This window comes from Triturus cristatus, chromosome 1_1 (assembly GCF_964204655.1).
Source record: "Triturus cristatus chromosome 1_1, aTriCri1.1, whole genome shotgun sequence".
Classification (NCBI taxonomy): domain Eukaryota; kingdom Metazoa; phylum Chordata; class Amphibia; order Caudata; family Salamandridae; genus Triturus; species Triturus cristatus.
The window spans coordinates 926330234-926357023 of record NC_140579.1 but is presented as its reverse complement, the minus strand read 5'-3'; the positions used below and the strand labels follow the sequence as shown (position 1 = coordinate 926357023).

The window sequence follows — 26790 nt, the reverse complement described above, 5'->3', positions numbered from 1 at the left end:
TGATGATTTTTCAATACTTCTGTAGGAATTGTTCCTGCTATAAGCTCCTCCAATTCTATGCGCAACCTGGCTACATCAATTGCCTGAGAATCTTTATCCTTCTTTTGAAGAACCTTCAACCAATCATTCAAATCCTCAGCTGTTATTTCTGTAGACCTTTTCACTGCACCCACTTGTTCTGCCATCCTCTGTGGTTCCAATATTGATCCTCCTAAACAACCAGTATTCAATCCTGAATTAGACTGTACATTTAACTCTCCACCACATGTATCATGTCTCAACCGTCTCAAATTATTTTCTTCCCTCCTCATTCCTGATTCCTCCAAAGAACAAGAACCAACCAAACCATTTCCTACATAAGGAACTGTCAAACCATTTTCACCCATTCTTTGCTTATCAAAAATAGGCATAACCGGACCTATTGTTACAGGCACTGTAACAGCTTCTAGATTCTTTGTTAGCTCTCTAATTTTCTCAGTCAACTCAGATGTCGTTCTGGCTAATTCTCTTGTTTTCTCATTCCCAATTTGATTCTCTCTCTCTCGCTCTCTCTCTCTCTCCCTTTCCGTGAAAGAGCTACCACTTTTCAGATCAGGTGTCGCAGGTTCTGTTTTAACAATTCGCAAAGTATCTCTTATGGGAGTAGCAACTGGTGTTCTCTCTTCTGGTTCTGGTCTATATGGTGGCGGTCTCTTGTAAATCATGTCATCCAAGACTTCATCCTCATAATCATTAGGCCCATACCTTCTCAATTCTGTATCGGGTACTTTTTCCGTACCCTTTCTCCCTTCCGTCTCTTCAACAGTCCTCATAGGATATAGTCCCTCTGACATACCAGCATCTCGCCATCTCCTCATTCGATCATGATGAGTTTCACGATCATATTTCCTCCCGAAAATATACCTATAATTACCTCCACTCCTCTGCTTTTCTCGCTCATGCACCTCATCTTCCCATTCTACCAACGCCTCAAACTGTGTCGGCCTTGGTCTAGGCTCTAGACACATCATCTTTTCCCGTAAATTTCTCAACACGGCCAGATTAAATGAACCATGTTCCGGGAACGCTAAAACACCATCTTCTTTAGTGTACTTAGCCCAATTGTCTAACCATATACAAGTATGATACCCATATTTCGCAACCATGAAGGATGCAGGAGTCCTTGTCGGAGGTAGTAATTCACCCTCTCTAGTTATTATGTCCTTATCCTTGTCAAACCACTTTCTAATTTTACTGAACAAGGATTTCTTCTTCTTTTCCACCTTTGGTAATACATTTTAGCGTTTACCACAACCCTCTAATCCTTTTCCGCAACTGTACGATCTTTTGTCCAATAACAGCGCGACTCACACTAACGCACCAATCCTGGAGCGTCTACGTCACCCTGTACTCCTTCCAATCCCTGCGCGGCTCACACCAACTCACTAATCACAGCGCGAGCACTGTTCTAATCCACTGTCCAATCACAGCGCGGTCTTGTCTGACGTCAGTAGTCGCTGCAGTCGCTTCTACTCTGTCTTCTGTCACTCGTCTACCCCTCCTTTACAAAGCCTTCTCAGTAGACTCTGTTTCAAATTCTACAAAATCTATTAGTTACAACATATAAACATCTCCATTGTCTGCTTCGCTAACCATAGAATAGTAAAGAAAGGTCTTTCTCACAAGAATCCCGCTTCTCTCTAGAACAGCGCTTACCTCTGTTCCCCTACGGAATTATTACTTTCGTTGACACAGTACTACATCCCTCTACTCTGCCCTTCTAACATGCATCCATTAACTGTTTCCTCCTGGAATGCTCCAAAGAGTCTCACAATCAACTAAATGCACATACATTCACGCACTTTCACATCAGAGAAAAAAAATTTAGCACATTTACACAGAATCCTGCTTTTCCCGAGAACAGCGAACAGTCTGTCCCACTACAGAATTATAACACACGTTAACCAAACAGCGCACCTCTACTGGCCCTCGTGCATCTGCAGGGTCCATTCGCAGCTGAATCCCAAAAAGAGGCAAAACCTAATGCTTGCAGTGCTGTTGTGGCAGAGGGAGGCCCTCTCCTGCTGTAGAGTCCCACAAATGAATGCCCATGGACCCAGGGCACCCCCTGCGGCATCTCCAGGGTCCTCTCACAGCCGGGTAAGGCTCTTCCACTCCTCCGGGCGCTCCTGTGGTGGTGAGGAAGGAGCGAGTACACGTCCTCACATCTCGTCCCTGCTCATCGTAGCGGGCTTCTTGATGCCGCCACTCAAACAGCCATGCCAGTCAGGGTGCCGTAGATCTCCAACAACCACTCCCCTCATGAAGTGCTGGGCCTCCCAGGCACTGCCTCCTGACTGGAGCCACAGGGCCAGCGCCCGCTAGTACCGTACAGCGATGGGAAGCCCCCATCGCCGTGGACCACAGGCAAAATCCCTGGGTCCTCTGCCCTCCTGGTCCCCCGGCCTCTGGTAACACTTCCCCCTGACCACTCCCTGCTCGCGCAGGCTTTCAACTTCACACAGCCTCAGGGGGGAGATGTCGATGCTGCCAGCCAGGTGCAGCCATCTCCGTGCCTGGTAGGCCACACTGCACCTCAGCAGTAAAGGAGCCCCCTGTGACTGAGCAGCAGGGTTTCAGCTCTCTCTCCACCCTTCCTGCGACCAGCGGTGTAAGTAGGGATCCCTTGGGGGCCTCCCGGTTTAGCAGGAAGGGCAGATGGCATCGGAGTGGCGACAGATCTCAAGGAAGAGCGGCTGCCGTGTTCTGGGTCTTGACCACGCCACTTGAAAGCAGAATTAGTGTTTCTTTTTTGGCTCCTGAACACTTTCCCCCCTTTCTGGGTCTTAGCCTTAGCCTATCCCTGTGCCACTGTTGCATAGTGTCGCAGGTGTTTCTTCTGGGGGGAGGGAAGGTTGCTTTTCTTGGAACATGCTATTTAAGCTCCTTGAAGTATGAGATGATAAACTACTTTTTCCGTCTGATTTGTAATTTTTCTTTGAAGAAGTGAGTCTCACACTGCTGCTGGCTGCGCTGTATCTTTTTTGCGAAGTAGAGGACATTGCATTGCACACCAGGTGAAGCTGTTCCTCTCACTCCGCCTTCAGCGCTGCTCACCTGGACCATCATCTGCTGTGCCTATGGCTCTACGCTGTTTGCCCCAGAACCCTGTGCTGCTCACCTAGGACCATGTCCTACTTCCCACTGAACGTTGTACTGCTCTTCTCCAATATTATGCAATACTCCTCTCACATCATTTGGTACACCCTTGCCTAGCTCATGTGCAGCTTCCACTTTCAACCTTGTGTTGATCCCATCACAGACCATGTACTGATCACATCAAAGACTCTGTGCCACACTCTAGAAACGGTTTTCATTGCCAATGCTTGCTGTTTACTTGCAGTGGAGAGTTTCTACATTTGCATGTGTGATTGATCCAAGGTAAATTGTGTGTATGGCAATGTTTCATTTTCTTCAGCTGGTCAATCAATCAATCAAGCATTTGTATAGCACACTAAGCAGCCGTGAGGGTCTCAAGGCGCTGAGGGGGTGAAGGGGGGGGCAGCTACTGCTCAAACAGCCAGGTCTTGAGGCGTCTCCTGAAGGTCAGCAGGTCCTGGGTCTGAGGCAGATGGGTGGGGTGGGTGTTCCATGTCTTGGCGGCAGGTAGGAAAAGGATCTGCCGCCGGTGGTGTTCCTGTGGATGCGTGAGATGGTGGCAAGGGCGAAGTCGGCGGAGCGGAGCTGGCGATTCGGGGCGTAGAAGGTGAGACGTTTGTTGAGGTATGCTGGTCCGGCGTTGTGGAGTGCTTTGTGAGTGTGGGTGAGGAGCTTGAAGGTGATCCTCTTGTTGACTGGGAGCCAGTGCAGGTCTTTCAAGTGGGAAGTGATGTGGGTGTGGCGGGGACTGTCGAGGATGAGGCGTGCGGAGGCGTTCTGTATGCGTTGAAGTCTTTTCTGGAGTTTGGCCATGGTTCCTGCGTAGAGGGCGTTGCCCTAGTCCAATCCGCTGATGACGAGGGCCTGGGTGACCGTCCTTCTGGTTCCGGTGGGGATCCATCTGTAGATCTTGCGAAGCATGCGGAGGGTGTTGAAGCAGGAGGAGGAGATGGCGTTGGTTGTTGGGTCATTGAAAGCGATGAGTCCAGGATGAATCCCAGGTTGCGTGTGTGGTCTGTGGGTGTCGGTGCAGATCCCAGAGCGGCTGGCCACCAGGAGCCGTCCCAGGCGGAGGGGGTGGAGCCGAGGATGAGGACCTCTGTTTTGTCTGAGTTAAGTTTCAGGCGACTGTTCTTCATCCAGTCGGCGATGGCCTTCATTCCTTCGTGGAGGTTGGTTTTGGCGGTGGCGAGGTCCTTGGTGAGTGAGAGGATCAGCTGGGTGTCGTCGGCATAGGAGACGATGTTGAGGGTGTGCGAGTGGACGATGTTGGTGAGTGGTGCCATGTAGACGTTGAAAAGGGTAGGGCTGAGGGATAATCCTTGGGGCACGCCGCAGGTGATCTTGGTGGCTTCGGAACGGCATGGGGGAGGCGGACCCTCTGGGTTCTGCCGGTGAGGAAGTAAGTGGTCCAGTCCAGGGCTTTGTCACGAATTCCTGCGTCGTGGAGGCGTGTGCGTAGGGTGTGGTGGCAGACGGTGTGGAAGGTGGCCGAGAGGTCCAGGAGGATAAGGGCCGCGGTTTCGCCGTTGTCCAGCAGGATCCTGATGTCATCGGTGGCAGCGATGAGGGCGGTTTCGGTGCTGTGATTGCTGCCGAATCCGGATTGGGACGGGTCCAGGATGTTGTTCTTCTCGAGGAAGTGGGTCAGTTGCCTGTTGACGATCTTTTCGATAACTTTCGCTGGAAACGGGAGCACGGAGATGGGCCGGAAGTTCTTGAGGTCTTTTGGGTCCGCTGTGGGTTTCTTGAGTAGTGCGTTGATCTCGGCGTGCTTCCAGCTTTCCGGGAAGGCTGCGGTCTCGAAGGAGCTGTTGATGATCTTCCGGAGTTGGGGTGCGATTATGCGGTTTGTTTTGATGAAGATGTGGTGAGAGCAGGGGTCAGATGGTGAGCCGGAGTGGATGGTGTTCATGGTTTTGATGGTGTTGTTGTCGTTGACATGAATCCAGGAGACCAGGAGGTTGGTGAGGCTAGAGGTTGGTGAGTCTGCGGTGTTGGCGGCTGTCAGAAGGGACTGGGTGATGAAGCTGTTGTGGATGTCTGCTATCTTGCGGTGAAAGAAGGTGGATAGGGAGTCGCATAGGTCTTGCGACGGCAGGATGTCGTTGGAGGAGGAGCTGGGGTTGGAGAGTTCCTTCACGATGTTGAAGAGCTCTTTGCTGTTGTGTGCGTGGTTGTCGATGCGTTTTTTGAAGGTGGTTCTTTTGGTGGCTCGGATGAGTTGGTGGTGCATGCAGCTGGCATTCTTGAGGGCTGCGTGGTTGTCCGGTGTCTGTTCGTGGCGCCACTTTTTCTCAAGTCTTTGGCAAGTCCGCTTGGATTCCTGGAGGTCGGTGGTAAACCAGCTGGCCTTTCTGTCAGTGCGTCTGTTTGAGGGTTTTTTGATCGGGGCTAGAGTGTTGGGGCTGTCGTCGATCCATTGCCTGAGGTTGCGGGGGCTGTGCCGGTGTCGGTGGTGTCGGTTGGTGGGTCTCGGGGGAGGGTGGTGATTAGCTGGTCTTCGGTGACCTGTTCCAGCTGCGGTGGGGAATCCGTTGCGGGTGGTGGTGCGTGCTGGGTTTCTTGTAAGTGAAGTGGACGCAGCGGTGGTCGGTCCAGTGGAGTTCGGTGGTGTGGCTGAAGGTGACGTGCTTGCTTGCGGAAAGGATGGGGTCGAGCGTGTGTCCGGCGGAATGGGTGGCTGGTAAGCTTTGTGTGGTTGTATATGATTTTGTGGATGAGTTTGATATTTTGAGTTTTATTCTTTTTTTCAAAACTGAGGTAGTAGACCTTCTAAATCTCTGATTAATGATTATTGTGGGTGGGATCTTTTTATTCCTGTGGGTACTTTCATTCAATATAATTGCTCTAAAGTGCTTATTTACAAGCCCCTTGCGCCACCGCTGCGTTACTTTTTTCTGAAGCAGCGGTGGAGCAATCAGTGAGCCAAACTGAGCCATATCTACAAACTGACGCATTGGGTCCAATGCATCGGTTTGTAGAGGCCTGCGTCACATTATACCTGCGCCAGGTATAATGTATGCAGGCTAAGCGTTCTCAGGCAAAAAGCCATGTAGAATTGACGCAGTGAAATTTACAATATTTCACTGCGTCAGTCTAATACTTCACTGCGTCAAAATCCCTATGCCTGCTCAGAGCAGGCGTAAGGAATGATGCAGGGCTTTTTGAATGGGACTCACCAGTCTGTTGTGGCGCATTGCTGGAGTTGTGTCACTTTCAGAAGCAACTCCAGCAATGCGTCACTTTTGCGCCAACAGATGCGTCAGAATTTTTGACGCATCTGTTAATACAGTATTGTAAATACAGCACATCCATTGTGGCGCAAAGACATTTGGCGCTGGAGCACGGAAACTGACGCCTCTATGCAGAGGCGTCAGTTCCTTGTAAGTGAGACCCTATATCATTTTGGATTTTCATTCTTCCTTATGGTGCTCCACTCGAAGACTGATGAAAGTCAAGTCCAGAGATATCAAACACACAAAAAGTGATGGGAGTAATGTTTGAAAATAGTCTCACCACTGACAATCAAGTTCAAATTCATCTTTTTTTGCCAAAGATGCCACCTCCGACTAGACCCAGCCATAAGCAAAGCAGCCTTGGTCCTGATCCAATGACAACAGTCCAGCCCAAACTGCAAAGCCACCCCTTTCTGAACCGGAACACAAGCAACCTAAGATTGCTTTCAGCATAGTTGAGCCTCTTCAGTTGGGTGTAGCTTGGGTCCAGTGGCAAAGTGAGCGAAGGATCCACACCTGGGCCTACCCACAGCCACTTAGGGCATTACATCAAATATACAGAAAGTGGTGAGAGGTAGTGTTGGACTTGGCCCTTCTGGCAAGTTCACCCCTAGAACTTTTTGCATTATCCTAGCCTTTTTCCTATGTTGTACTAGTGGTTTTAGGCCTCTAGGCGCTTTCACACTGTGTCCCAGTGGAAAGTGCGTGCGCTCTGTGTATGTTTTAGTGAGACTGACCTGCCCTCCCATAGGAATGCATGGGGGATCTGAGTGACTGTGTTAAGTCCTGATGTGAGAGGAGTGCAGGGTCGAGTTTGGTATGTGCAAACTCGTGAGAGTGAATGCTGCGCAATGATGTGTGCGGCGTTACGGTGTCTCGTGTAGAAGTGCCACTTCTAGAAGCTGGCCTGTCTGTGTAATAAATGTGCAGTGACTGTCTGGCTTGTGATTGGCTGGTGTGTCTGTCTTCAGGAGTCAGGATGGGTCTGCCCCGGTGGTGAGTGGAGAGAGCTGCATGTTGATGGCAGGGAGGAGTACACCTGGGACCTGAATAGGGCTGGGCTTTCCCTACACAATGCTGGCTCCGCCCCCTGTGGTGCGTCTGATGTCCCTAGCCTGTCCTGTGAATAGGGAGAGGGGCTGAGCAATACAAAGTGCTCAGGAACCAGTTGCATCTGGTTCGCCCCTCCCCTGCACCTTTGGAGACAAAGGATTCTGTGTATAAAAGAGGGGCTGTGACCCCATGAAAATGTTCTTGTTTTGTGTACACGAATCTACCAGGGGCGTGCTGCTGCTGGGGCCCAGGGGAAGGCTTGCCTCCCTGGGCCCTGCCCAGCCCTTGGATGCCTGATGGACTTCCTGGACCTGTTGCTTTCTCCCTCTGGTTTTGCCAAGGCTTGATACAGCCTTCTAGCGCCCTGGGAGCGCTTTATCTTTATTTTGCCAAGAAGAGGACGTGTATGCTCTGCAGCGCTCCGCTGCCGTCTTTGTCCCCAGAGGGAATCCCCAGTGTAGGGATTCCCCCGTAATGGCTGCTGAGCGGGAGGCCACCCCGCTGATTGATCGTGGTTGCGGGAGCCCACCCCGCTTGTGGGTTTTAATTAGGAGGGAGCCCGCCCCTCATTGCCGCATCTTTATTTTATTAATTTGAATGTGGGAGCCCACCCCGCTTATGGCCGCTTATTTTGATTAGTGCGTGGGTGCCCACCCCGCGACTTTGCTTTATTTAGCGGGTGCCCACCCCGCTTATTTTGTATTCAAGATGAGGGAGCCTACCCCTCTTGCTGCCGAAAAGGAAATCACCGCAACGGCCCGTTTTGCCGTGAAAACCGGAACTCATGCTCCCGCGCCTGACTAGGGGTGGAGCCTGAGGAGGAAGTCTGTTGTGTGGCGGCGAGGTCGCAGGAAGAGCGGGGTTTCCCGTGAGCTGGTGGGAGCCCCGGTGTGGAAAAATGGTGGCCGAAGCTCGGCGGGAGCCTACTCCGCCTTCGAGTGCCCTGCAGAGTGTGGCCACGGTATCTTAAGTCCCGGTCCGAGGAGAGGGACCGGGTGAAGAGCAGAGCACCCAGGAGCTGCTGGGAGCCCCGAGTGAAGAGGAGAGGTCCCGTGCACCGGCCGGACCAAGACTGCCCGCAGGGAGTAGAGTCCTACCTTCGCCCCAGCCGGTGGGTGACGAGGGCTGGGGGGGAAGAGGGGACCGAGGCACCAGTGCCGGTGCCTACTGCCTGAGCGGCCCCACATGGCAGAGGGCCGCTCCATCGGGGGCGTCTGTCGTTTTGGGAGCCAGCTGCTCCAGTGCTAGGGGAAAGTGTGTTTTGGGCACAAGGAAGCCCAGAGGGGCCCGTGCCATGGTCTCCAGCTGCCCCACTTTGCAGGGGTCAGCTGCAACGATGGGGGCACATTGATTTCCCGAGCGTATGGCTCCAACGGTGACATATTGCTCAGAGCCCCGGGTGGCTACCACGAGGACCATATCTGTTATAGACGGGCGCAGAGGGGCCCAGGCTTGCTCATGATTGTTCTAGAGCCCCAGATGGCTCCAACAGTTGGGGACACATTCCATTTTAAAAGCGCCGGTGCGCTCCACAGTATTGGGGGCACATTCCATTTTAAAAGCGCCAGTGCGCTCCACAGTACTGGGGGACATGTTGTGTTTAGAGCCTAAGTGGCTCCAACGTTTTGGCATATTGTGTCAGGGGCCATTGAGAGCCCATGCCTCCTATTTGCCTTCCACAGCTTCGCATCACTTAGTGCCAGCTGCAGCGTTTAGGCCCTGTTCTTGTCCTCAGCTGCCCAGCAAGTAGTGGGCAGCTGCTACGTTTAGGTTCTGGCGCAACCTGAACCCTAATGTGATTGAAGTACTATTGTGGTTTAATGCTTATGGTGTTAGTAAATGTACTGTGTGTAGTATGTTTTGCACACCCTGTGTTAATGCTTATGGTGTTAGGGAATGTACTGTGTGTAGTATGTTTTGTGCACCCTGTGTTTTATACCCCTAGGTATGATTTCTGCATAGGAGGTTGTTTTACCTGTTTAGGTTCATGTTAGGGAGATTATACTTCCCTGTGTGCTATACGCCCCTAGTGTAATTATACTTAGGAGGTAAGGTCTAATGCGTTAGACTTATGAGAAGTGGCATAATGTGTTTATGCCCCTGTGATGTATACAGGATAGGTTTTATACCTGATTCTATTATGATAATGCTGAGGTCATTATTGCGCCAGTAGTTACTGGTTGTGCTCTACAGTTATAATTTGTGTTACAGTTGGTATATGTTCTACATTTACAATTGGTGATTTGTGCTAATTCTGACAGTGGTCCATGTGGCCCTGTCTTGTGTAAATAGTCCCCTGTAAAATTCTGCCCAGTGCCAGTTGGCACAGTGTAAAATATGTGATTATCATCTAATGTGCTTATTATAATACAAAGGCTATTTTTTATATATAACCTTGTGTGGAGTTTCTTTTGTGGTGGGCCTAGGGTGTTGTTGCTGTGTGCGCGCACAAATGCTTTACACACTGCCTCCGGGATAAGCCTGACTGCTCGTGCCAAGCTACCAAGGGGGTGAGCAGGGGTTATCTTTGGCGTGTAACTCCCCAGCCCTGACTTAGAGTGGTGGTCTCTGCCTGGCTTTGGCGCCAGCCCTAGCCAACCAGAGATCCCATTTCTAACAGGTAGCATTCCAAACCATCCCTTTTGTGTGTGATTGAGGTCCAGAGATATAACATTTGTTTGTGGTCATGCTTTGTATCAACCTGCTTGAACCCAACATAATTGCAACCAGCTATGAGAGCAATCATCTTACACCAGGTCTGGGAGCCAACCAGAAATGACATTTGAAAATGAACCTACCCAAACCAGTTATGAAACCTTTGACAGTGGATCCACATGCCATGTCTGAATTTTGTTTATAAATCACCCCACTATGCTCCAGTTCCAAGTTCTTATTGATTAAGAAAGAGTGTGCTCTGAAGAGTACTTTAAGGACTGCTGTGTGACCATGGCTGAGGTCTGCATCACAGCCAATCTCCCAAAGGTACCTGAAGTGTGCACTTTCTGCCAGAGGAGCTAAGGGGCTGCCTAGAGCCTTCTGCCTGCCTGCTGAGGAAGGAAGGAGAATGCCTTCCAGTGGTCTCCCCAAGGGGTTCCTGCTGTGAATTGCATTAAGACATTTAAATGGCAAGCATCATTGCATCTTTCAGCATCCTGCCGTGTGCCCAAGAGACTGATGCTGGCTGCTCCCTCCTCACACTTCTGAGAACACTGCTGCCAAAGACCCCCAACCGCTAAAGACTGGCCCAGACAACACACAGTCAAGAACCCATCTGCACCTGGCCCAGGAGGGCTGCTACTGCCAAACACGAGTGCTGTCATGTGAGCCTGCCACGTTAATCCCACCCATCAGCTGAATTCTGAGTGAGGTTGCTGTCGTGGCCTCTGCAGTTCAAGATCTGTCGATACAGAAACAGGAAAGCTGCATGCGACTGCCTGCACTACTAGAACTGCACCTACTGTGAGCAGGTAAAAGTAGGGCCTACTTGTAAGTGGAATGAGGGATTGAAAGTACGGTATGATTCTCTGTATAAACTTAATTATTTTTCTGGGTGAACTCGGAATTTATGAAGGCTGTTTGAACTGGTTTGCACATCTAGACTGTGGAGTACGTTTGAATGAACTGCACCTGCGCCTTATCAGTGCCAATTAACCTTGTTAGATACTGCGGGGCTGTTGAGATTAGGAAACTACAATAGCAGGGAGAGAGCACTAAAAGGGATGTAGCACCTCAATGAAGATATCGCAAATAAGATTGAAACCCTATAACTGAAAACCCTATTGGGCTGTGCAATATTTACTTCACTGTGAGATTTAAAGTATTCTATTTTCACTGAAAGATCTGCACTAAGCTGAAGAATGTTATTTTGTCTGTTGGGTAACTGGTGAGTTCTGAACTCTTGTCCCCCACACAATCTCTCTGAGAAGCCTTTGACCACTTGCCTTTGGAAAGCTGACATTGTAAAACAAGCATTTGCAATGCAATTGGTTTCGCCTTTGGTACCTTATATGTATTTAGCTATGCAGCACATTAGCTTGGGTGCTGAAAAATCTACTGTTCTTTAAAATGGAGGGAAAGTAAGCACCAAACTGCGTGACACGCCTGGTATGGGAACACATGGAGAGAAATATTGCCTTTCAGCAGGAAATGGTATAGTCCAAAGCTCTGTTTTTAATATAAAAGCAGGGCCTTCTGTGGTCATATCACTGAAAATACAAGATTAGAAAAAAATATTATTGTCAATGGGTGCTCATGGAAGACAATTTCTATGGACTGGAATCTAGAAAATGCGAAAGTGAGTCTGGTATTTTACCGACCTCTGCAGGTCGTTTTCTATCAAGAAAGTTAAATAGAGGCAGATGCCAGAAACATTTTAAAAAAGAAAGTCCCTAAGCAGAAAGCAATTCTGCTATTTTACTGACCTCTACTGGTCGTTTTCTATCAAGACAGTTAAATAGAGGCAGTTGAACAGAAAAAAAGTCCCTAAGCGGAAGCAGACAAGTCCTAGGGTTGATCTCCAGAGCCCACAAAGTACATACACATATAAGTATATACTAAAGTATATACAAGAGGTCTCGAATGCTCAACGTAAAAAGGAGTACTTGGCCCAGTTTGCAGAGCCATAGTAAGACGGTCCCCAGGGACACTAGTGCAAATTACCTCAACCACCACGGTCAGGGCCTATCAGTCCCTGTCTGCCCTTTAGCCTGCAAACAGAATCTGACACTGGGTCTTAAACTACTACACAGGACAAAAGGAAGGTGGAGGCACCTGTTTCCCTAGTGCACAATCACCCCTTACTGTAAACCTGATATAAGTGTGTGTGCGTGTGTGCACACACCTGTAAGCACAACTGTATATACCGTTTGAATGTGAACTCATCCTGTGAAATGGCTACCCTTTTGACCATATAATTGTAGGTTCCATTGACCCTCGTGCTGCCATTATCCTTTAGACAACATAGAGCTTCATATGCCCTTGTGATCTCTTTGACTATCCATTAACTGGATCTGCTATTTTGTCTTAGATATCACAGAGACTTTATAAATGTTACACATAGAATCAATTCCAGAGTGAAACTTCAGTGTTGCTCTTTGGATCAATTCTGCATGGATCACCAGCTACACACGCAGACACCTTCCTCCCTCCCTCTCTCTCTCAAACGTAATCCCTCTTCTCATCCAATCCCCACTGACTCCATCCACACTGTCTTCTACTACCCCACAGAATGGGTTACCGCTCCATGATCGCTTTTATTTGAGGGGCCTCTTGAGTTAAATTGATGAAGTGTAGACAATCTTGAGGCACATTGCGTTCAAACTATGAAAGATTTATTGGCTGAGTCAAGAACAATACAACGAATTTCAGTATAGACAGAATGTAAGAGAAATGAAGACTTAACAGAGGTGCAAATCACACAGTCCTTGCTAATGATGAATGAAACATGATGGTAAGGATGCACAACCAGCAACACTGTTGCACCAAAAAGCAGGACCAGGAAAGAAGACGCATTTATCTCAGGTCATCAGATGCTTTGCTTATGCGGACTGAGCAAAGCCCACCCTGTTGTTGGTCATGTCGTAGACCGTGTAGTACTGGCGGAGGAAGACATCACCCAGAATCCAGAGATGCTGGCCTTTCTGAGATGGCAAGTAGGTCTCCTCCACGTTCACGGAGCAGTAACCGTTGTTCTAAGAAAGAGGAAGAGGAACCAAAGATGATTGATTAGTCAAGAAAAACAAGTAGGCCTCTGCAAAGTGGAAATCATAAAGTCATAAAATGCACCACAAACTATTCTGTTTTTTCTTATGTGTACTCCACCACATTTTATGCTGTTTTTCTCTTAGTAAAGGATTCAGCATATTAGACAACCAATCTGCCTTGGAAGGCTAGAATAACCTCAATCTTGAAGGTCCCAGAAGGCGAGATAAGGTTGACAATATCCAATTCTGTGACATCACTGCAATACACCTCTCTAAGCATTCATCATTCAATCGCTAAAACAAAGGCTGTCATGGCGGTGATAGGGTGTGATGACGAGTCGCATGTGGAAATTACATCTTTTCTAGGCCTATTGTATATCTGTGCAATATGTTATCCTCAGAATGTTTTCAGGGGTCTCACATTTCCCTCCTCCAACACACTCTCCTTTTGTACATATTTCATGAAGTACACCTCAGTGACATAGGGGTCCTTAAAACACGAAAAGTACATTATCCGGCCACTCATTAATTTCTTGACTTGTGTCCCATCCATAGTCAAAGGTTATCCCACATTTGAAGATAAACTTAAATTATCACTAAATTTGCCTGCACCAGAGGAAGACTGTGCCTGGCACAGGTGAGAATCCGCCTTTCCCAGAAGAGTCCCATGGACTCCCGTATAAAATAAACAGATGACAGCATTCATACCTGGATGATATAGGCAGATGGCGGGATCGGGAAGGAGTAGCCGTTGATGTCGAAGGTGATGGTCGGCAGGTTCTGCATGTTATTGCAGTTCACAAAATACTGCAGAAGAAGAAATGAAAGTGTGTGCCGAAGTGCAATAAATAAAGCAAAATACAAAATGGAGCCTCACATCTCTTCAAATAGCTGATCTCCTTTGCTCCATTAATTCATTGTTCAGAGCACATATCAACCATCCTGCTCATGAGCCGCTGCCCATGTCTCACTGATCTCAAGATATGATGAATTATTTACTTCATACAAGCACGTGGCCTCGAGTCATGGCTATTCCTTCCACCTCCGGTGGTAGGTTGGTAGGTGTCAGTGGGATCAGGATAGCAATCACTCACATTGACGTTCACCCCCTTCTTCTAGAACTGTACCCCGATGGAAACTATACTTGGACCTAAACCCAAATCCTCGCTCTCTCTGCTTGTGTCTATCAAAATATGTCACTTGTAGCACAGTACTGTCTCTCGAATCCTGTACTTGAATCAAGCCAAGATGGAGGCTTAAGTGTTGGAGAGGACACTTAGCTATTGACACCATATATGAAGCCACAGTCCCCACCGGCCATTGACCTTTGGGAATCCGTCCAGTGATTTATATGAGATCTATATGGGAAAAGAGACAGATGTGATGTTCACATACAACAATGAAATGAAACATTGAGTGTTATATACTGTCGGATTTGTTGAAATGCTTTAATATGATTAATGAAACGATTTATTGTTCATATACACTGACGGATCCCGTTAGTGTCGCACATTTGTACTTTTATCCATATGTTGTATGTTAGAGTGAATGATTGGTATGATTTGAAGTGTGTATGCTGTTGTGTATGAGTTTGTTGGGGTAGGGAAGTAATAAAGAATTTACATGTTTCTGATCTGTAATGTTTGTATTTTTGTTAATTTTGTCGGAATCACTTCATGATGCAATTTTGTGATTTGTGAATTTAGCAGTTTTATTAATGAATTTTCACTTTTTGAAAAGTAAAAAAAAATAAAAACAATGTTTTTCAATAAAAATTGCTATTATTAAATGAATCTTTGAAGAAGGAAAAAGTGGTTCTCTTGAGGGCGTGTATAAGCCACAGGCTATTGTTAAAAGAAATATATGTCTTGCTAGAGGTCTTTGGTTTTGGTTGTTACTCCCCCTCTTCTTGGACCTACAATTAAATTAGGGGTACCTTTCTGTTATATTTGACCCCGATGGAAACTATACTTGGACCTAAAGCCAAATCCTCGCTCTCTCTGCTTGTGTCTACCAAAATATGTCACTCGTAGCACAGTACTGTCTCTCGAATCCTGTACTTGAATCAAGCCAAGATGGAGGCTTCAGTGTTGGAGAGGATGCTGGAGCAGGGTTTTCTATTTAAACTCAAACTTCAGTTTATGTTTTATTTGGTATAATTAAAATTACTAACGAATAATTATTAAATATTAAATTTTGTGGAGTGTTTTTGACTAATCAACCTTACTAATGAAAGGACTATACGTGGGAATGCAATTGCATGGCTTAATTAATACGTGAACTAAGTTGGTGAGCACATTAATTAAATATGTGTGGCTAAAGTGTTATTTGTTATGTGTTTGCGCTTTAAAATAATATGCTTTAATGCTTCTTTATGTCACAAAAGGCTAGATAATTACATACACATAAGGGTATTAGTGGGAATTAACACTGTATAATCAATACGATGTAGTAATGTTGTTTTGTGTTTCTTTTAATTAAGATTGTCCATTTTGGCCTATTGGAAAATGGCCGACATTTACAGCCTGCATTTGAGTAGATGAAATACGAAGAGAGGCCTCGCTGAATATGGTTGAAAACATGACCTCGGCCTCTGTCTGAAGCTAAAAGTTATGAAAGGACAGCAGCTCTGGGCTCCTCGCCAGATATCCTTGGAAGAGAACAATTGTCACAATGAACATTTTGATAAACTTGCGGTGGCTTCACTATAATTCCGGAGAAGAGCATCCATGAATGTTGCGGATTTAGTTGGTGCTTCCTTTTTCCGTGTTTTATTTTTGAGATATTCGAGAGCGGAGGTTTTTTCTAAATGTTGCGAGCCAACATCCTTTCCTGCTCGCTCTGCTCAACGGACGTTTAGAGCTTGTTTGTAACTTTTAATGTGTAAGTTTTAGTATAAATATTGTTAGACTAGTGAGTGTCTAAGGCCACTTCTTCCCGAACTTATGCTCGAGAGGATCGATGCTGATCAAGAGGACGGCGACTCGGGAGACTCTTTGAGAGACCTGTCCTGACCTAAATACGACATTTAGCTAGAATAGGTAACTATGAGAATAATGATTTTGCTATTAGATGACTTTCATTTGAACTAATTAGATAAAATAACCTTTGTTTGAATTACAGTGTCGGGTGGTTATTTCTTTGTCAATTTATTGAGATCACAAATGTGTTCTTATTGTTTAAATCATGACTCGAGACAAATCAATTAGGTTGCATTGACCTCAGTTTAGATGCAGATTGATTTAGGAGTTCTCTCGTATATTCGGTGTGGATAGAGTAATAGAATGAATGTTAGTGTGATGGGCCCTAGCGTGTGGTGAGTGTATGCGCGTATGACTGTGGAATTACTCTGTCCATGGAAGTAGGGAGAATTTATATGCTCTGATCTACAGCAGTTTCCTGGTAGCAGTATGATGGTTTTGATTATTGTCTTGATCTGATAGATTGCTTGTACATAGGCTTTCGGATTTATTGGTTTATTGATTGATGTTGATACATGTACTAATACTAAATGTTGAAGTCGTCGTATTGAGTTATATGTAGTGTGTACGGCTTCTGGAACGTGGGGAGCTGGTGACGGTTCCGTAGTAGGGCAGAGGGAAGTGAGTGCTGCTCTCGGGAAAGACGGGATTGTTGGCCCTGTACGTATGCAGGGAAAAGCGTGTGACAATTGAAGTTGCGCGTCGCATTGTCTGGGTTCGGAATCAGTGACATCGTCGTGTGTTACTACTAGAGATATATTCTTTTGTATATAAGGAGTGTGTATGGTAGCAAAGGTTATCTATGAAACTCTGGTCTTAAGTCCCAGGGATCCGTAAGGTTTGCCGGTAAAGCTTACCGCTGGAGGAGTAATAGGTATTCTCTGAGCTTGTTTGAAGGACTGGGCAGAGGTAAGCGCTGCTTGGTTAACGTGTGTTATAATTCTGTAGCAGAACAGATTGTTCGCTGTTCTCGGGAAGGGCAGGATTCTGTGTACATGTGCTACATTTTCTGGTGTGAAAGTGCGTGAATGTATGAGCATTTAGTTGATTGTGAAACTCTTAGGAGCATTCCGGGAAAAACAGTTAATGAATGCATGTTAGAAGGGCAGAGTAGAGGGATGTGCTACTGTGTCAACGAAAGTAATAATTCCGTAGTGGAGCAGAGGTAAGCGCTGTTCTGGAGAGAAGCGGGATTCTTGTGAGAAAGGTCTTTAGTATTCTGTGGTTAGCGGAGCAGACAATGGAGATGTTTATATGTTGTAACTAATAGATTTGTAGAATCTGAAACAGAGTCTACCAAGAAGGCTTTCTAAAGGAGGGGTAGACGAGTGACAAGAGACAGGAGTAGAAGCGACTGCAGCGACTACTGACGTCAGAAAGACCGCGCTGTGATTGGACAGAGGGTTAGAACAGCGAAAGCGCTGTGATTGGTGCGTTGGTGTGAGCCACGCAGGGATTGGAAGGAGTACAGGGTGACGTAGACGCTCCGGGATTGGTGCGTTGGTGTGAGTCGCGCTGTTATTGGACAAAAGATCGTACAAGTTGTAGTGAAGACTAGAGGGTTGTGGTAAACGCAAAAATGTATTACCAAACGGAGGAAAAGAGGAAGAAATCCTTGTTCTGTAAAATTAAGACGTGGTTCAACAAGGATAAGAACATAATAACTAGAGAAGGTGAATTGCTACCTCCGACAAGAACCCCTGCATCCTTCATGGTTGCGAAATATGGGTATCATACCTGTATTTGGTTAGACAATTGGGCAAAGTACACGAAAGAAGATGGTGTTCTAGCATTTCCGGAACATGGTTCATTTAATCTGGCCGTGTTGAGAAATTTACGGGAAAAGATGATGTGTCTAGAGCCTAGACCAAGGCCGACACAGTTCGAGGCATTGGTAGAATGGGAAGATGAGGTGCATGAGCGAGAAAAGCAGAGGAGTGGAGGTAATTATAGGTATATTTTTGGGAGGAAATATGATCAATGAGAACTGTTGAAGAAACAGAAGGGAGGAAAGGTACGGAAAAGGTACCTGATGCAGAATTGAGAAGGTATGGGGCTAATGACTATGAGGATGAAGTCATGGATGACATGATCTATAAGAGACCACCTCCATATAGACCAGAACCAGAAGAGAGAACACCAGTTGCTACTCCCATAAGAGATACTTTGCGAATCGTTAAAACAGAAATTATGACACCAGATCTGAAAAGTGGTAGCTCTTTCATGGAAAGGGAGAGAGAGAAAGAGCGGGAGAGAGAGAATGCAATTGGGGACGAGAAAACAAGAGAATTAGCAAAAACCACATCCGAATTGACTGAGAAAATTAGAGAATTGACAAAGAATCTAGAAGCAGTTACAGTTCCTGTAACCATACGTCCGGTTATGCCTATTTTTGATAAGCAAAGAATGGGTGAAAGTGGTTTAACAGTTCCATATGTAGGAAATGGACTAGTTGGTTCTTCGGGAGGGTCAGAAATAAGGACGGAAGAGAATCATTTGAGACAGCTGAGACATGACACATGTAGTGGAGGGTCAAATGTACAGCCTAATTCAGGATTGAATACTGGTTGTTCAGGGGAAGGATCAATTTTAGAACCACAGAGGATGGCAGAACAAGTGGGTACAGTGAAAAAGTCTACAGAAATAACGGCTGAGGATTTGAATGATTGGTTGAAAGTTCTCCAAAAGAAGGATAAAGATTCTCAGGCAATTGATGTAGCCAGGTTGCGCATAGAATTGGAGGAATTTATAGCAGGAACAATTCCTACAGAAATGTTGAAAAATCATCATGATGGAGAGTTGTTATTCATGTGCAAGAGTATCACCTGGAGGGCTAAGAGTACACATGATAGGTTAAAGGGTATAGCGAGTGAAATGGGAGTTGACATGGATAAGGTGAAAGCTTTGCAGAAGCCTTACCGAGTGGATTTTTCTGATAAAGATATCGAGAATCTAAATGGTGTTGGCAGAACAGGGCAGATTAAGGAAATGATTTCCTTATTGCGAAAATGGGGTGATGTGGAAAAGTGGAAGGATAGGTGGTATAAGAAAAGGGAAGATTCAGTGGACAGGACTTACTCAGCATTTCCCATGAGAGAAAAGGAAAAAACAGTGGATGCCTATCCTATGAGGGAAATTCCTGGAGGAGGATATGTACATGTCCCATGGACTAGACAGGATATTTTGTCATTTACGAATGATTTCCCTCGACTGAGAGAAAAGCCCGTCGAGTGGTATAGGCAGGTAGATAGGTTTGTGAAATTGTCAAAAGTGCTGTGGATTGACCTGAATAGTCTGTTTGATATAATTGTTCCAGCAGAATTGTGGGCAGAGTGTAAAATAGTTGTAGATTGGCCTGCTAAGGAATACCCAAGAGATCAGAGAACAGGAGCTCCAGACCCGGAGGTAATGAAGAAATACGAGCAGGTTATTGTGTTCCTGAAGAATAAGGTACCCCCTAAGGAGACAGATTGGGTTAAGATAGATCGAACACATCAGGAAGCAAAAGAATCAGTTCATGCTTTTTATGAAAGATTGATACTGGCTTTTAAACAGTTCAGTGGAGGTGAACACCTGGGTGATAAGGATTTGAGTCATTTTGTATACAGATTTGTATATGGCTTGAGACCTGAAGTCAGTGAAATGATTCGTGAGCACACAGTTGATTGGCAGAGTAAGAAGATTGATGAGATCTTGAGACATGCGAAGTACTTCAGTGATGAAATTGAGGCAAAGCAAAGAAAGCTGAAAGAGAAAGCAATGTGGGCACAGGTGAAAGTTGCAGAAAGACAAGAAGCACAGCTGGTGGAACAAGCAAATAATCATGGAAATAGGCCTAGATATGGTACAGGAAAAGGAAAGGGGAATTTAGAAGAGGCCATGAAGAAATTCCCATGTCACAACTGTGGACAATTGGGGCATTGGAGATCCGAGTGTACGAATCCACCATTAGTGAGTAATGAGAATAAATCTTTGAATCAGCAGGTGCAGAACGAGGGGTGTAATCATCAGCAGCAACAGCAAAAGGTTGTCAAGCAGCAGAATCAAGAGCCAAAAACGCCCTTGCCACAGAATAGAGGGTCCCAGAAATATAACCAGGACTCAGGATTCTACAATGATGAGCAGGTAAACAAACCGAGACGTACTAACCCAGTACAGCAATACTGGTTAAAGAATGAGGGGAGTGAGTCTGAAGGGGACTACTGACGGTGCCGAAGAGAGGAGGAAGAGTGCATACTTGGAGCAACTCTAGAAATAGACCAGGCAGGACCATTTGTGGATGGGAAAATAAATGGGGAAAGTGTTACTTTTTTAGTAGACACAGGAGCGACGAGATCAACTGTCAGGTCAGCAGATATAAGAAATCTTCCTCTCTCGGACGAAGCGATCCAAGTGGTTGGTGTAGCCAATACACAGATTAAGACTCGTCTTACTGAACCAGTAAGGGTAAGGATAGGGAAATTTTCAGATATGCACAGGTTTGTGGTGTGCGACACTAGTCCAGTGAACTTGTTAGGTAGGGACTTATTGTGTAAAATGAATTGCACAATTTTTTGTACTCCGGATGGAATAGCTTTTGAGACACCAGATGAGGATGTTTTGTACAGGATGACTCTAGATAATAGAGAAAGTGAGATTGTTGGAACATATGCTGTATTTAATCCAGATGATTTGCCTCAAGAGTTGAGAAACACAGTAAAAGCAGCAGTTTGGGATTTTACTGGAGAAGATGTGGGATTGATGAATAATGTAGATCCAGTAAAGATTACAGTGAAAGAGGGAATCACTTATCCGAATATCCCACAGTACAGATTGACACCAGAGATAATTGAAGGAATAACACCTATAATTGACAAGATGATTCAGCAGGGTGTTTTGAGAGAGTTACTGAGTAGCCCATGTAATTCACCGATAATGGGGTTAAAGAAACCTAATGGGAAGTTCAGGATTGTGCAAGATTTGAGAAAAGTTAACAAAATTGTGGTATCATGCTGTCCCATTGTGCCAAATCCGTCAGTGATTTTGTATCAGATTCCTCATGATGCTGAATGGTACACAGTAATTGATTTGTGTCATGCTTTCTTTTCAATTCCATTGCATCATGACAGCCAGCCGATTTTTGCATTTCGGTTTGGACAGCGTATTTTGGCATGGTGCCGAATCCCACAGGGATATACAGAGAGTCCTTCAATATTCAATCAGTTGCTGAAAAAGTCTTTGGAGAGTTTGATCATGCCTGAAAGCTCAGTACTAGTACAGTATATTGATGACCTACTTGTGGCATCAAAGACACGTGAGGCTTGTGAAGTAGATACCATAGCTTTACTGAATCATCTGGCAGATGGAGGGTTAAAGGTATCACCAGCCAAATTACAGTTTTGTAAGAAAGAGGTACATTATCTTGGACACAATATTGAAAAAGGTCTGAGGAAAGTGACCAATGACAGGATCAAAATTATCAGAGGAATGAGAGCCCCAATGACCCAGAGAGAAGTAAGAATGTTTCTGGGAATGGTGGGTTACTGTCGTCAGTGGATAAGTAATTTTTCCCTGATAGCAAAGCCACTGATTAAATTGACCAAAAGTGAGGTAAAAGACCCCTTGGAACTGAATGCAGAACAAATGGCAGCATTTGAAGAATTGAAGAGCAGATTATGTGAAGCTCCTGCTCTGGGAATGCCAGACTATAAGAAGGAGTTTGAACTGTACTGTAGTGAGAGAAATGGATGTGCACTTTCAGTGTTAATCCAGAAACATGGACGTCTGAGGAGGCCAATTGCGTACTTCTCATCAACACTTGACCCAGTAGCTGTGGGTTTACCAGGTTAACCTGAAAGCAGTAGCTGCTACATGCAGAAGCTTGGAACAGAGTGAGGGTATAATAATGGGATATCCTGTACGGGTATTCGTACCTCATGATGTGGCAATTCTTTTGACAAGAAGCAGGACTCAATATATGTCACATAGTCGGCTGACTAAATATGAGAAAATCATTCTGGGAGCATCAAATGTGACTCTTGAGAGATGTGTGAATGTGAATCCAGCAACACTGTTGCCAGATGCTGAAAATGTGAGTGTGAGAGATGATGTAGATCATGATTGTTTGGATGTGCTTGATTACTGTACAAAACCAAGACCAGACATAAGAGATCTGCCACTGCCTGAGAGTGATCATGTGCTGTTTGTGGATGGATCATGTTTAAGAACAGAAGAAGGTGTGTTGAGTGCAGCATATGCGGTGTGTAAAGTCTCAGAAGTTATGGAGGCTTCATCTTTGAAGGGAGTTAAATCTGCTCAAGTGGCTGAATTGATAGCATTGACAAAAGCTTGCAAGATTGGGATAAATATGAGAGTGACTGTGATGACTGATAGTCAATACGGATTTGGAGTTGTTCATGACTTTGGCCAGCTTTGGCTACAGAGAGGTTTCCTGACTTCGAGTGGAACTCCTATAAAGAATGCTGAAGTGATTGGGAAATTGCTCGAGGCGATACAGCTGCCTAAGGAACTAGCGGTTGTAAAATGTGCTGCTCATGGACAGGGAAATGATTTTGTTACTCTTGGTAATCGGTTCGCAAATGACATAGCACAGTATTGTGCAAAGGACGATAATTCGATTAACAAGGGAAGAGAGAAGGAAATGTCTTTTTGTTCAGTGATGTTTACTAATGTCCTGGAAACATGGGATGAGGTGAAACAGTTGCAAGATGAAGCAGGAGATGAGGAAATGAGAGATTGGATCAAAGCAGGTTGTGCACCAAGAGAGAAAGATCATGTTTGTATCTATAGAGATGGAAGACCAGTCATGCCAAATTCCATGTTGTCAAGAATGTATCATGGCCAGGGACACTTGGGGAGGGATGCTATGATTAGATCCTTTAAACAAACCTGGTACAATGCAAAGTTCAGGCTGATTGCAGAGAGCATCTGTCAAAGATGTTTGATTTGTCAGCAATTCAATACCGGAAAGAAAACAGTGGTGAGCCTAGGAACAATAGGCAGAGAAGGAGGTCCTTTTACTAGAATGCAAATAGATTTAATTGAAATGCCCCAAGTCAATAGATTGAGGTATGTTCTAGTGGTAGTCTGTTTGTTCTCAAGGTGGGTGGAAGCATATCCGACTAGGAGAAATGATGGAATAACAGTGGCCAAGTTGCTGTTAAGAGAGTTGATTCCTAGGTACGGGTTCCCAGTGACAATTGAGTCAGACAGAGGGGGACACTTCTACAATGAGCTCATGAGTTTAATTTGTGAAGCATTGAGCATACAGCAGAAGCTACATTGTGCATACAGGCCAGAGGCTTCTGGCGTTGTTGAACAGATGAACGGTACAATCAAAAACAGAATTGGCAAGATGTGCTTAGCTACTGGAATGAAATGGCCTGATGTCTTGCCTCTGGTGCTAATGACTATTAGATCTACTCCAGATAGAACTACAGGGTTGAGTCCACATGAAATATTGATGGGACGTGCTATGAGACATGCATTTGTGCCTGTCAACAAGCTGATGACTATAACTGATGACATGATTTTGGATTACTGTAAAGGCCTGGCTGACGCAGTTCATTCTGTGTTTCACCAGGTTGGAGAAGACGCCACTACACTTGAAAAGAAGCAAGCCCATGATCTGAGTCCAGGGGATTGGGTGAGAATAAAAGTGCACAGAAGAAGAAATTGCTTGGTTCCAAGGTGGGGAAGGCCAAGACAAGTCATTCTGACTACGACGACTGCTGTGAAGTGTGCTGGAGTGAAAAACTGGGTTCATGCAAGTCATACTCTGAGAGTTCCAAATCCAAAGGATGGGACTGGGAAAGAGTACTTTGAAGAGTCAGATTCCAGTGATGACGCAGACACTGAAACAGTGAGAAGAAAAAAGAATCCTGAAAGGGGGGAAAGAGAGTCAGAAAGAGAGTCAGGTGATTCTTTTTTCTTACCAAGAGAGGCTTCAAGAGGAACATTGAGAACCTCGGAGGAGAGTTCAGATTCTGGAAAGGTGCCTGAAGTTTCAACGAGCAGTGAAAAAGAAAAAGAGAAAGAAAGAAGAGAGAGTAATTCCGCAGAGACTACACCTGAGTCAGATGAAGAGATTGGGGATCCACCTGAGATTACTCCTGAGGAAGTAGGGACAGAAGAAGATAGAGAGGGACAGATTGCGGAAGACCCCCGAGGAGGTGTAGGGAACATTCATGATAAGCTAGGTGAAGGGACAAGTAGACAGCGAGAAGATTGCGTGTTGGAGATCCGAGGAGGGACAGTAGTAGGGAAATCTCAATCGGTGGAGAAGAAGACTGTGGAAAAAGAGAGAATCGTTGATGAACAAGAGGCAAATGAGACGGAATCTGATGAGAATGAGAATGAGAAACCAGAGGGTCGAGTTCTGAGAAAGAGAACTTGGATTGGAGAAAGAAACAACAGAGAAGGGAAACAGAAAAGAAGTGTAAAAGGAGATCTTTGGCCTAACAAGATAAAGAGGCTGAGGTATCGACTGACACGAGTGAATTCATCGAAAGCTGAACAGGTGAACGAGGTGTCAAGTCAAAATCAAGCAAAAGAGGAAGAACAAAAGAAATCAAAGGAACCAGAGGAGATCAAGAGAATCAGAAAGCCCAACCAGAAGTATAGGTCACCGGAATGGACGTATGTGGCGCTGTCTGAAGGAGAAGAAGAGGCAGAAAGTCAAGGAAATCCAAAGGGGACCTTACGGAGAGTGGTTGAGGAGGAGAAAACTGTAGGTATCCTGAAAGTTATCTTGACTGATATTGGAGAAGAGTCAGATGCTCAGGATGTTCAGGATCTGATACAATTTGATGTTGCTGAAGAAGAAGTGAAAGTGATGAAAATCCAAATTGAGTGAACTAAAGGAGTCACTTGGGAAAGAGTGAAAAGAAGAGTTCTAAAATTAACAGATTTTGTTCTAGGGATTCAGTAGTGGAGTAGTAGAGGCAAAGTCAAAAGACACTGCCAAAGTAATAAGATGGCTAACACAGAAAATAATCAAAGTAGATGTACCTTCTTGAAAAGATGGTGTAGAATGTGCTGCTGCTGTACAGGATTATTAATGCTATTATGGAGTGTACTTGCTTTATTAGTTACTTTTAGAGTTACAATAGATACTTTGGGAATACATACTGAGAATATGACTAACATAAAGAAGAGTTCACAGAAAGTAGTGCCAACTAGAATTAGTAACATATACATACATAAGGATAGATCAATTAATGATTTTTCTAGCAATGTTTTTTCACAATTTTTTTATGAATACGTAAAGACAATGGAAGTAAGGGATTGCTACGTCTGTATGCAATTGCCTGCATCCGTTTCAGAGGGAGTTACTTATCATCATCTTCCAGCTACGTATGGGATTTCATGTAGTGTGTTGAGTAGTATTTTTTATTTGTTAGGGAAAATAGATTATGAAATGTCTAATAAGGATAACATCTTTGGGCAATTGCCTATGAATAAAAAACTGAATCCTGCTAAGGAAGCTAACATTTTTGGTGAGATTTTTATTGAAACAGAAGAATTAACATTAGATTATATTTTTAGATACAATTTAACTTGTAGTTTGAAAGAAGAAGAAAAAGCTTTCCTGGACATGGTAGAGAAAAGGAGAGTGAGCATGCATGAAAAGGCAGGAGGATATAAAATGAGTATAACAGTGTGGGACATTGAGATGGGAAAAGAGTTGAAAAATGGGGCCAGTCCAACTTTGGCTTTAGATGCATCACAGAAGGGTAAGCTATGCATTACCAGAAGGAAATCCCAATATGATTATCATTTCGTTGGGACTAGTGAGTGCCATGATACATACTTTATTGCAACAGGATGGGGATTCAAAGGAGGAGAAGATCCAGTTTTCCCGGGAGTGTATTATATTTGTGGGAATAAGGCTTATTACAGGTGCCTGACCATTGGTATGGCACTTGTTATGTTGGCCTGGTCTTTCCAAAGATTTTTCATATGGATAGAATAGAAGATGCAGAACAGATTAATCTACTAACACCCTTTAAAAGAGAAACTTGGTCAGAGATTGTAGGAGATATTTTTGGAGCTTTGATTCCAGCAGTGGGAATTTCATTAAATGCATATGGAATTCGGAAGCTGTCAACAGTGGTGGATCGCTTATCGACAAGCACCGCTGGAGGGTTTCTGTTGGTAAACACGGAGATGGTTGCCTTACGCGCCATGTCAATGCAAAATCGACTTGCCCTTGATATTCTATTGGCCAAAGAGGGTTGAGTCTGTGGAATGCTGAAAGTTCAACATTGTTGCACTTACATTCCTGATGAAAGCAAAGATCTAAAGGTCTATATCAAAAATATTACTGATTTACATGAAGAATTAGTACCACTGGAAGCTGAAAGTATCTGGACTAAAATGGCTAATAAGATGATTGCTGTTAAGAATTTTATTGCTAAGATAGGTAGTACCATTTTTGGTAAAATATTATTTCCATTGACATGTGTGATAGTTGCTTTATTGATTCTTAGATTAGGGTGTTTATGTTGTAAATACAGGAGAAGTAAAAAGAAAATTATAAAAGAAAATGTTGAAAAGAGACAAAAGAAGTCAAAAAGAGACCCACAAGAAATAGAATTAGAAGAATTTAGAGAGAGGATGTATTTAGAAACGAAAAGGGATGATGAAAGAGAAACTGGAGTGTAGTATAAAAGCAAA

The 26790-nt window shown here is 45.0% G+C and overlaps 2 protein-coding genes across 4 annotated transcripts in view; one reads left to right on the top strand and one right to left on the bottom strand.

Annotated features, from left to right (window-relative positions):
- The window catches only part of LOC146871304 (uncharacterized), a 311017-nt gene extending 294819 nt beyond the window's left edge, over positions 1–16198 (top strand). For all 3 annotated transcript variants that reach the window (XR_014980980.1, XR_014980979.1, XM_085650807.1), the window contains exon 3: positions 15615–16198. Coding sequence is in view for 1 of the 3 variants with exons in the window: in XM_085650807.1 (XP_085506933.1) it covers positions 15615–15671 (57 nt within the window). In the remaining 2 variants the exon portion in view is untranslated. The remainder of the gene's footprint in view (positions 1–15614) is intronic.
- LOC146871302 (gastricsin-like) overlaps positions 12751–26790 on the bottom strand; it is a 302303-nt gene continuing 288263 nt past the window's right edge. The window contains exons 7-8 of the mRNA XM_085650803.1: positions 13841–13939; positions 12751–13120 (exon numbers count right to left, since the gene is read on the bottom strand). Coding sequence (XP_085506929.1) covers positions 12968–13120; positions 13841–13939 — 252 coding nt within the window. The 3' untranslated portion in view covers positions 12751–12967. The remainder of the gene's footprint in view (positions 13121–13840; positions 13940–26790) is intronic.